The sequence below is a fragment of the Musa acuminata genome, chromosome BXJ1-6, assembly GCF_036884655.1.
Source record: "Musa acuminata AAA Group cultivar baxijiao chromosome BXJ1-6, Cavendish_Baxijiao_AAA, whole genome shotgun sequence".
NCBI classification, from domain to species: domain Eukaryota; kingdom Viridiplantae; phylum Streptophyta; class Magnoliopsida; order Zingiberales; family Musaceae; genus Musa; species Musa acuminata.
In genome coordinates, this window is record NC_088332.1 from 31,824,195 (window position 1) to 31,835,909 (window position 11,715).

Sequence of the window (11,715 nt, forward strand, 5' to 3'; positions counted from 1 at the left end):
TTCCGGCTTCTTGCATTCATAGCATATAACTTATTCTTTCTTGGGTTCAATTTTATTTTTAGTGTTATTTTTAGATTTATTTTTTTATGAATATTTTAAAATTTCTTGTTAAGAGTGCTTAGTTATCATTATAGTCCTCATCACTTAAACTTCCTTTCAAGTGGTCTTTATGAATTCTTAGTATTATATCCTTCTTATTCTTTGGAAGGTTGTTTTCAAGCTTTTCATAAGCGTTGTAAGTCATCTCATAGATTATTAACGACTCGATAAGTTCTTCAAGAGGAAAATTATTCAAATCCTTGGCCTCTTGAATGATCGTTACTTTAGGGTCCCAACTCTTTGGAAGGGATCTTAATATTTTATTAACGAATTTAAAGTTAGAAAAACCGAATGTACATGTCTCCAATGGTCTCACTTGGTTTCATCCAAAACAATTAATAAGAATAGACTAAAAGATTTATTTTGGACTCCTTTACTCTACTAGTGATTTTGAGTGTGTGCCAAATATCGAAAGTCATTTCACAAATAGACACTCGATTGAACTTATTTTTATCTAAAGCGCAAAACAAGGCATCCATAGCCTTGGCATTTAAAGAGAAAGTCTTCTTCTCTAACTCATTCCAATCGTTCATTGGAAGAGAAGACTTTTGAAAGTCATTTTTCATAATGTTTCATAACTCAAAATATATAGAAATTAGAAAAATCCTCATTCTTTTGCAATAAGTATAATCCGTCTAATTGAACATGGGTGGACGTGTGATTGAGTGACCCTCTTAGTTGCTGGCAAACGCTATCTCGCTTGGGTTTTAAACCAAAATGAGTGGTTGTTAGGATCAAGAACGACACTAAGAGGGGGAGGGGTGAATTAGTACGGTGGATAAAAATAATAAATTTAATCAATTTCGAAAAACTTTGTATAATGAAACTCTTAGTTCGACGAAAACCATTTTGAAAGTGCGTAGAGAGGAGGGGATTGGACAGTTTGCAATGAAGTAAAGTAGAATACAGCAAAAGTAAGTGCGTAGAGAGGAGGGGATTGGACAGTTTGCAATGAAGTAAAGTAGAATACAGCAAAAGTAAAGTATGCACCAAGAAGAGAACACGCCAATTTTATAGTGGTTCGGTCATCTGACCTACCTCCACTCCCGATACCTCCACCAATGAGGTTATTGGTTTCTACTATTAATCTTTCTTGAAAGGCAAATATCAATCACCCATTTACTTAACTTTCACAAGTAGCTCACTCTCCTTTTACAAACTTTCACACTTAGAAATGATGGAGGTGAACTCTCAACTTTTGCAAGCTATTTTACTATAGTTTCAGTTCAGTTCTTATCACTTCTATGTATTTTACTATCTGAGAAGTAAGGGGTATTTATAACCCTCAATTGGCTTCAAAATTGGAGACAAAGAGTGTCATATCCCTGGTTTTCGGGGTACTAGCGGTACCACCGCCATTATTGGGCGATACCACCGCCTACAGACTGACACTGGGCGATACCACTACCTGATAGAGTCTCGAGCTCTAGTAGCACCTGTTGAATCTCGGATTTTGATGATGAAACTAATTGATTGTGTTTAAATGTTTGACTGCATTTTGAGTGATACAGGTCTACTCGATCAGGATTAGACAATTAACGCAGGAGGAATTGACGTTGCGTCGGAGGAGATCACGTCAGGATATTGGATGGCAGAAGGCTTCGGGCGTCGGGCATCGGGCCAAGGAGAGCGAAATTGCGCCAAGGATATCGGGGTTGCGGAGGTCAACCGCCGATTGGGCACAAGCCGCAAGAGAGGACGATGCGCCGAAGAATCGGACGAAGCGCCAACCAATGACGTGCCGAGCAACAGAATGTCAATTCGCTTTATAATAATTGTCTAGATCGGAGTAGAGTTTTGGTTTGTGTGTGCAGGATTAACTACGATAACGATGAAGACATAAAGCGAAACAAAGTGCTGGAGTCAAGCGCGAAGGATTCGTTGGGAGTTCGAGAGTTCGACGGAAGTCCGAAGGTTCGTCGGGAATGCTGCCGGAACTAGCCGAGAATGAGTAGGGAGCTTGCCGAAGGGTTTTTCGGAAGCTCGTCGGAAGGTTCGTTGGAAGTTCGCGGAGCTCGCCGAGAAAGATCGGAGCTTACCAAAGAAGCTCGTTGGAACTCGCCAAGATCAAATCGTGAAGTCTAGGAGCTTGCCGGGAGTCCGCAGAATGGTTTCCGAGAGTTTATCGGAAGACCGTCGGAAGTTCGCTGGAAGCTCGCCGGAAGAAGTCTTGACTTGCGGACTTTGTAATAGCTTAGAAAATGTCTTTAAATTCGTAGTTAGCACGTTAATTAGGGTTAGGATTAGGTGTTAATCCTATAACCCAAGTAGGGGCCAATTGGGCCCAAGTTCGGACTAGTTTGGGGCAAGATTGAAGCCTAACTAGTGGGCTGAAAACACTGTAGGCGGTGGCACCGCCTGGGCTGGGCGGTGGCACCGCCCAGTGCCCGAGAGCTAGGCGGTGACACCTCCTGGCTGGGCGGTGGCACCGCCCAGCACCCGAGCGTTGGGCGGTGGCACCGCTTGGCTGGGCGGTGGCACCTCCAACAGCGGGAACCCAAAGAGAATTCAAATTTTGAAGCCCAAATTTGAATCCTCTTGAGGCCTATAAATACCCCTCAAATCTCAGCTGAGAGAACAACTTTTTGAGCAGCAAGTGTTTGAGAGAAAAGCCTTAGAAAAGTGTTAGCTTGTCTTGTTTTCAATTTGCTAGTGTTCACCTCCTTCTTTCTTGTTGAAAATCTGTAAGAGAGTGAACCGCTTGTAAAAGTTGTAAGAGGGGTATTCACCCTTCACTTTCAAGAGATTTGCTAGTGGAAGGTGGAAGCCTCATCAAAGAGGGGCCTCGCAAGTGGATGTAGGTCACTTGACCGAACCACTTTAAAAACGGCGTAATCTCTGGTTTGCATTTCTTATTGTCATTTATATTACTGCAAATCTTCTTACTTGCTTTGTTTCATCATTACCTTTGCTGCGCAACTTTAAGAATACGCTTTCAAGTTAAGCTTTTCAAGTTCCGTTCTTATCGTACGAAAGATTTTACTAAAACCGAAGTTTTAATCCGCTGCACTAATTCACCCCCCCCTCTTAGTGCCACTCCGATCCTAACAGCACCACCGCCTAGGCTTCTTGGAGACTGAGCCCTAGGCGGTTCCACCGTCCCAATCTGGTGGTGCCATCGTAAAACAAGGTTCAGCAACCTGTTTGGGCCTTGAATCCAACCCAAACCAGTCCAATTACGGGCCCAGTTGACCCTTAATAGGTTTAATGGTATTACCTCCCAAACCTAACCCTAATTATGTGCTAACTTTGATTTTTAAGGCATACACTAAACAAAACAAGTCCGGTAAGTCTAGGTTTCTTTCGGCGAGCTTCTGGCGATCTTCCGGCGGACTTCTGACAATCTCTCGGTAATCTTCCAACGGACTCTTAGCAAGCTCCTGGACTTCACAATGATCTTCTTGGTGAGTTCCGACAAGCTTCTTTGGCAAGCTCCTAGACTTCTCGACCAATTCCAGTGGCACTTCCGACGAACATCCGGACACCCGACGAACTCTCGAATTCCCAACAAATTCTCGATCTTGACCCGGCACTTCATTTTGCTTTATGCCTTGATCCCTATCATAGTTAATCCTGCACAATTTCTCGACATATAGATTGGATCAAAAAATTTACCAATTGATTTCATCATTAAAATCCGAGATTCAACACTATATACATCGCTCATAGTGAAAATAATCGAATACGCAAATGTGTGAATATATGATATGATTGAGAGATTTTAGATTTTCCCTCATCTCTCTTTAGTCACATGAACCCGTCAATGAGATATTATAGATCTTCTCTCATATCCCTTTTATTTCTAAATCCATCGCTCATAGTAGTCCTGTGAAGGATAGAAAAAGAGGAGAAGATGAGTCTAGTTTTCCTTGTAAATTGACATGTGTGCTTGCAAATCAAATAAAGGTTTTCCAAAAATCATCAAAAGATATGCATCATAAATTTAGATCTATTATTATTTAAATTCAGATTTTAATATTAAGGTTTTTTACATAATAGTAGCATATTATGATTCTTATGCTTACAAGAAATGGATAAGAAGGTGACACTTCAAAGGGAGAGAGGCGACTCTAAACAAGGGTTTGGCAATTAGCGGTCAAGAATGTGGTAGAACCAGCATAGAAGGTTTTGAGGAGGGCGATTACGATGACGGTGGCGAGGGAGGCAAAGTAAGATGAGGCGGAGGCTAGAGTTATCGCTATCATCGCTGAAAGCGGATTGGTAGAAGCAACTGAAGGATTCCTTCACCTAACAAAAAAAGGAGATATGATGACCCATAGGAGGGGCAGGATAGTATTGTGGGTTGTGTCTACATTCATAATCGTTTATATTATTATTTATCATTATTATCATTAATTAATTTTTTGAAGTGTTGTATAAATTTTAATTTCTTTATTTATTTGCAGGACATGCCGAATTTATTATGGTATCCTACTTTCAAAATTGATGATGATGATAATTAGATTGATTAAGAAAGGACCAAAAATTTAAATTTTGACTCGTCTAATTCTTTATTTAACATCAATTTTGATCTCCAACCTGATGTGAAATCCCAACTATACCTTTGAGTCTAATTTTAAACAATCTAAAATTTAAGAAATCAGAATGAAAAGTAAAGTTGACTATCAATCCAACCAATTGGAATTTTCTAATAATTTGCTTTTATTACGTTCATTTTTTAATTTAGAAATAGATACTTAATTGTCAATCGAGCCAAGCATTATATAAACAAGTATCAACTAATTATCCATATATGGTTTACCTCAAAAACTCTATCCAACCCAAATGATGGTAATGTATTATGGATGTATCAAAGTTAATTCTATCAAAAGATGAAGGCAAAAGAAGACACAAATGACTAATGGAGTCTCTCAACTCAGCTAGCAATCAAAATAACTCCTACATTTTGTCAAAACCCGTGTCCACTTTATAGAACACAAACAGTTGGTTTTTTTTGTTCACATCAAAAGGATCCAATGAACAAAATTACAGTACACTTCGCCATCGGTAAGATTTTGGATTATGGTCTCTCACCAAATCTTGAGGCAAATAAAGTTTCAAAACTGGGGCTTTTGCAGATATCTTGATTTTGTCTCCAAACTTAAGAGATTGGATTACATGACAACCGTCGATGTACACAACACCTTCTTGAGAATACCACTCAACAAAAATCGATTGATCGGGTTTAACAAACCCATGCATCAGTGGAGCTTCTGCAGGTCCAGGTGAAATGGGCTCTCTCACCATATACTGAAGGTCTCGACTCGATATAGGCATACGCAAACCTCCACCCGAAAGAATGGCAGCTGTGGATCCTGCAGCAGTGGAAACCCTAAGACCACTTGATCGGGTGTTAATTAAGCTCGAGCTTGTTCCATTGTTGCCATTAATTCTGAACAGAGAACAAAGCATCTTTGCATTCATCAGACAGTCTCAGAATAAAGATTCAGCTTACTTGGAAGAATAATATACCTAAATGAGAAACGAGATACCATTGCTGGACAAGGATGTGCAATTAGTATATCGTTTAAAGCATATGTTGGAAATGGATGTCCGTTTACCGTAATAGATAGTCTTGAAATTTCTGAAGGTTGCATATAACTCTCGAGGATATTATCTAGTACCTGTAAAGAAAAATGATTACAACTTAAAGAGGTAAAATAAATGAAAATGATGTTCCAACAATTCTCAGTCATCATATGTCAGAAGAAACAATAAGCAAAAATAAATCACTATAGAGTTTAAAACTGAACCACCAAACAGAAACCATTAGGTATTTGGAACATTACCTGCTCAAAGTTTTGAGCAGTAGCAGCACAAAGATAACCTGTACTTCTTGCAGCATCAAAATCATTACTTGACTCATTAACCTAACATTGAGAGAGGAAACTGCTATAGCGAAGGATTAGCAGTGTAAAAGCTAATGGGCAGGAGGAAAAATCAAGAAACAAGTAAAAATTGTGAAGTCATGCTGTAACCTAACTTTATTCATCAAATAACTGACCTCTTTAATTTGAGTAGGGTCTGAATTGACACCTAGGACTGGAATAGAGTCATCCAAAAAATGGCTAGCTTGTAAAAGAGTGCCGTCCCCACCAATTGTGATCACAAGATCCACATGATGAATTGGATGACAAAGATTATTACATATCACTGGTTCCCAATCAACAAATTTGCATCGCAAAACATCCTGACATAGGTTGATCGTATCCTTATGCACCTTAAGTCTGTCATTAAAAAAACTCACAATCTGCAAGGCACCCAAGAGGAAGGATGTCACAGAAAGAATAAACTGGAAATCAAGAAAATGCAAAACATCTACTAAAAAACAAACATACGATACTTTTGGCACATGAGAAGGTAGTGCATGTCATACTGGTTTCCAATCTGAAAAAAAGACAATATAAAACCAAGCAATTCGATCTCTTTCTTGAGAAGGATAATTGACAGCTGAAAAATATGACTTTTTTGTCCTCTGACTTGTATGCCCACCATAATGTACCATGAAAAGGACCATCTTTGAATAATTCGATTACATTTTTTAAGGTTGTAGAAAATCTTGCATGCATTACGTATATAAGACCACACAAACACTCATCATGAATCATCTTTCTTACTGAAGATGGCATGTAAATATCTTATGCACAAATTACAATGGTTATTACCGACAGAGTCCCTCCAAAATAAAGCTGAAAATACCTGCAATTTTTACATGGAGGACAACGAAGAAAGCATCGAATTGTTTCCTAGCCAAAATAAGGAGCAACAAAGTAGATGATAATCTCATGTGGGACTCAGATCAATCTTGTGCGTTTAATATTTTAGGGTTCGAGATCATTCTCCCCATTTTACTCTACAAGACAGATTTGGAAGCTAGTATACCCTAAATCTACCCTGGATGCAAACCAGACCCATTAATGATCATCATTTTACCTCGAGGAGGTGATCTTATTCCACTGTCATCTTCATCAGTTCTCCCTAACACACAATTAGACTTCGACCATCCAATTAATCTACTTCTTTCTCTCACCACTCAGCCAAGAATCAAACCACTAAAAGCCCCAACATGTCGATCAACAACTGGCGATACCTATACACAAACAGCGAAGTTTGGATCACTTAGTGACAATCAACCAATTCGCCATTGGGCATAAGAAATATGTGTAAATAGCATCAAGAACAACGGGAAAAGAACAGAGAAGAAACGAGAAATAAGAGTAGCACCTTAGGGTTGAGGGAAGAAAAGGGAGGGGAGGGAGAAGAGGATGAAGGGGGTAGATTGGGGAGGTGGTGGGCGGCTGGTATCGGCGGGTAGATGTCGAGAGGCTTCAACAGGAGCAGGACTCCCCGCTTCGGCATGGATGGTGGACGAGCCGTGGCGGTGGCGGAGGCGGCGATGGTGTGACGGGTCCGGAGGAAAAAGAAGAGCGGCTTCGGGAAATTGGGCTTTGATTGGGAGCGACACTTAAGCCATTAAACAGAGGATTAACGGCGCTTGCTTCACAATCGGGCGCAGTGAAATTTTATAAATATATGATTTATATTTATCATGATTTATATATGTGTTATTTCTTTCTTTAGTTAGATTTTTAATTAATATTTTTATCAATGTCATCCTCTCAATTGCATATATTAAGTCTAATCTTACTTCCACATAAAAGGGAATGTGAAATTTTGTAAATATATGATCAAAATATATATCATGATATCGAAACACGTCGCACCCCTTTGTATTTATAAAATCAATGTTTAATTAATACTTTTAAATGTCATTTTTCTTAATTTACTTGTGTCTAATGTGCAATTCTTACAATTTTGCATCTGTGGGGGACGAAGTTTTACGGATTTGAGCATTAATAATCAGAGGAACAGATTAAATCGAGTCAGTATACCATATCAAATCGACAATCAAGATCAATATTACTAATCCTTAAATTTCTCGGATGAACAAAATTTACCCATACTCTACGTATGCATCGTCATTTTAGATCAAATAGACACGACAAAATGACATCATCACAAAACCAGCTCAAATGCTTCACTCAAACAACCATGCAGCAGAAAACCCCACTGCAAAGAAACCCATTGCTGATTACTCTCATGGAAGTCATCTACAAAACCAAGAGCTGAATCCACGTGGCAACGCCATGGTGGAGACCTCCTCTCTCCAAATCCATTCGTTCCACGGGATGTCATCATCTGTCCTCACCATTTCTCCAAGTAGGCTCACGACAAACACCTGCCCGAATCCTTCCCCCCTCCCCCCGCGCCCTCTCTCTGTCTCTGTATGTGCGTGCATATCTACATGCTTCTTCTTCCTCCCAAATCTGCTTGCCGAAGAGACGATGGAGGAGCTCCGGGAGGCGGACGTCCTGTGGCCGAACAACGACGACGACGACGCCGAGCCACGGCGAAAGGAAATCGGAGCTGAGAAAAAACCGGAGGACCGGGAGAGTCGTTCTTGGAAGCCTGTCTTCGTTTACGATAGCAGTCGGGCCGACGACGACGACGACGACGACGACGGTGGGGGTGGTGAGATGATTCCGCCGCACCTCATCGTGGCTTCCAGGATGGCCGATAAGATGGCGTTCTCGGTGTGCGTGGGTAATGGGAGGACGCTCAAAGGCCGAGATCTGAGACGTGTCAGGAACACCATTCTAAGATTGACAGGATTCCTCGAGAGATGACGTCTAATAAATCTATATATATCTTCTTCATTGTGTAAAGCTAATCTTCCTTTCCTGATCAGTGATTGCAGCAAATGTTATGTCCAGTTATCTTAGTAATGGAGTTCTTAGCTAGCATACGTAGACTGGGGATGGAGATGTTTGATTTAGGAGAAAGTATTTGGTTGGTGAATCGATGGAGAACAAAAACTGTACTCTTTTATCTTTCTAGATTAATGTGCTGAATTCTATTGAATGGATGAAAAAGCAGTCGTAACCGATGAACTATTATGTATTTCTCAAGTCCTTTTAGGAGTTTCCTTCTTTTTCTTCTTTTATTCGTCCTGTCAATTGATGATTGTGATTGTGTTACTCTTTCAGTAATTCCAATTGGACGTTCCCCTTATGATAAGGGCGAAATTATTCATCCAATATGTAGCGATCCAGCGGAAAATGATGTAATATTAGTATCAATTACAATAGAAACTATTCTCCAATCAAGATTTATAGAATATTTTTCTAATTGTGGGCAGTTAAAGACCTCTGATTATAAATTAAAAAAAACTCTTTTGATAATAATGTGAGTTCTTTTTTCTCTTATTATTCTTCTTTATATTTTATCTCAAGAAACACTTCTTAAGTATGAAAGGGATTGAACCGTAGATACACCTAACATCCTTTTATTGCAAGAGTGAGCATTTTTTTTTTTATAGACTTGCTCAACTTTCTAAATCCTCTTCATCCGTTATTTTTTTTTTTTTGCGACTTCTGAGTCACATTCAACAATCCTTTCTTTCACTAGCTTGGGCTCTGAACCAAATCAGATCATCTCGGCGATTCTAATTGACTTTGGGACTTACTAGCTATTCAATATATCTCTGTGCACTGCACTTTTAGTTTAAATCCATATGAGACGTTATACAAGACATAGAGCTAAGAAAAATGCCAAATTGAGTACAAAATTAGAATAGCCAAATTAAGTACAAATTTCTTTCTTCTACAGGAAAGATTTACATCATCTTCTTCTTCGGGTTCTCCTCATCTGCATCATCTAAGAAACCACAAATTTCTTTCTTCTCTTCGAATAAAGGAGGCTAGATGTTGATCGATGGCTTACCGCCATCATAACCCACACTTACAGCACAGTTCACATGAGCAAGCTTTCATTTGTATCTGTGTGCTAAGGACATGTTGGATGACTATGACCCATAGGAATTCTGGTGTTGTCAACATCATCAACAACGGAAAGGTTAAATGGAATGGTCATTTTGGTGGGAAGAAAGAACATGAAACTCCATATCCTCAAGCAGGCAGCACAGGAAAACACTCATCACATTCGTTCGACAACCTTTTTACTGTGCAGAAACAAGACAAAACATTGTTGTCAACCCTGTGCTTCTTGTCTTGCTCAGATTCAATGAATGATCCCACGTTGAAAATGTGAGATGCATCTCATCACTTCTCCACACCTAGACTGTGTACCAGCATCAAGTTTGTCAAATGAATGATGGCAAAGTAGGTTGAAGTTAGCTATAAGCATATGATATCTCATGTGATTCACATTTTCTATGGGACACAACATGCAGGGGCTTCCAAACAGTCAAAAACCTATGAGTGTTGTAGAGAGTGATTACTTCACAATCTATAATTGATCTAATAATTTATCGAGTCTAAATTATTAAACCAAATGATCAGGTTAAAACTAATATCTCCTTCACCGAAAGGCTTTATGGTTCTTGATGATCAAGATAACACAATAAAATAATATATCCAGCCATCTAATCAAATGATAGACACGTTCTCTAATTCTATTCACGGGATGACTTTTTCTTATTTAAACCTAATGAAATGTCTAATTAGATCAACTTTAATATCACCCGATGAAGTACCTTACTTGTTAACGTATTAAGTCCCTCGACCTAAAATGTTTCATTCATTCATTTTTAATATAAGACTAAACCATGTGTTATTGATCGTTATAAAGAAATAAAAATCTCATTTTGATCAAAAGCTAATACAACTACTTTAGGTTAATTCTGTGATTTTGGAAATTGAACCAATGATTTCAACCCATAGTTTTATCTTACCTGGTTTCTCTTGTCAATATTTTAACATTATCTGGTATATGTCATTTTCAGCAAGGTCAAGTTCACCCGTGTTGCACAGTCAGCAGGTCCTAAACGCTTCAACATGACAGCATCTTTCTACTTAATTTTGACAACCATCAACTAGAAAATTTGATGGCACAATACAAATATTGTGCTTGATAGAAAATATAAAGATTTTGTAATCGTTGATAGAAAATTTGACAACCATCAACTAGAAAATTTGATAGAAAATATAAAGATTTTGTAAACTTTATATTCATATGGAAAGTAACTCCTTCACGGGATATATATATATATATATATATATATATATATATATATATATATATATATGTGTGTATATATATATATATATATATGTGTGTATATATATATATATATATGTGTGTATATATATATATATATGTGTGTATATATATATATATATATATATACATATATATATATATATGTATATATATGTGTATATATATGTATATATGTGTATATATATATGTGTATATATACATATATATATGTGTATATATACATATATATATATGTGTATATATACACATATATATATGTATATATATACATATATATATGTTAGAAACGAGTCGTTACTAAGAGGGGGGAAGAATTAGTACGAGAATCAGTGCAGCGAATAAAAACGTTGGTTTCTTAAAACTCTTTCGTATATTGACAATCGATTTCGGAAACTTAAAAGCGTATGCGAGTGTAGGTGTAGTAAAAGCATAGTAAAGAGGAGATGTAATTTGCTGTAAAAGTAAAGTGCTCAAAGGAAACGCAAACCAGATTTTTATAGTGGTTCGGTCATCGTGACGTACATCCACTCACCG

At 38.1% G+C, this 11,715-nt stretch overlaps 1 protein-coding gene across 2 annotated transcripts; it reads right to left on the minus strand.

The window, feature by feature from the left end:
* Positions 1 to 4,954: 4,954 nt before the first annotated feature.
* On the minus strand, positions 4,955 to 7,577 carry LOC135584202 (probable NADH kinase). 2 transcript variants are annotated; one of them, XM_065188110.1, is made up of 6 exons: positions 7,324 to 7,461; positions 6,438 to 6,486; positions 6,104 to 6,349; positions 5,889 to 5,969; positions 5,572 to 5,723; positions 4,955 to 5,491 (listed from the first exon to the last, which is right to left on the minus strand). In XM_065188110.1, the coding sequence occupies exons 2-6, from the start codon at positions 6,471 to 6,473 to the stop codon at positions 5,086 to 5,088; spliced, it is 921 nt and encodes a 306-aa protein (XP_065044182.1). In that variant the 5' UTR covers positions 6,474 to 6,486; positions 7,324 to 7,461; the 3' UTR covers positions 4,955 to 5,085. The 2 variants fall into 2 exon arrangements, with proteins under 2 accessions (XP_065044182.1, XP_065044180.1); XM_065188108.1 differs by lacking the exon at positions 6,438 to 6,486 and having other exon boundaries at positions 7,324 to 7,577.
* Between the last annotated feature and the right edge of the window lie 4,138 nt (positions 7,578 to 11,715).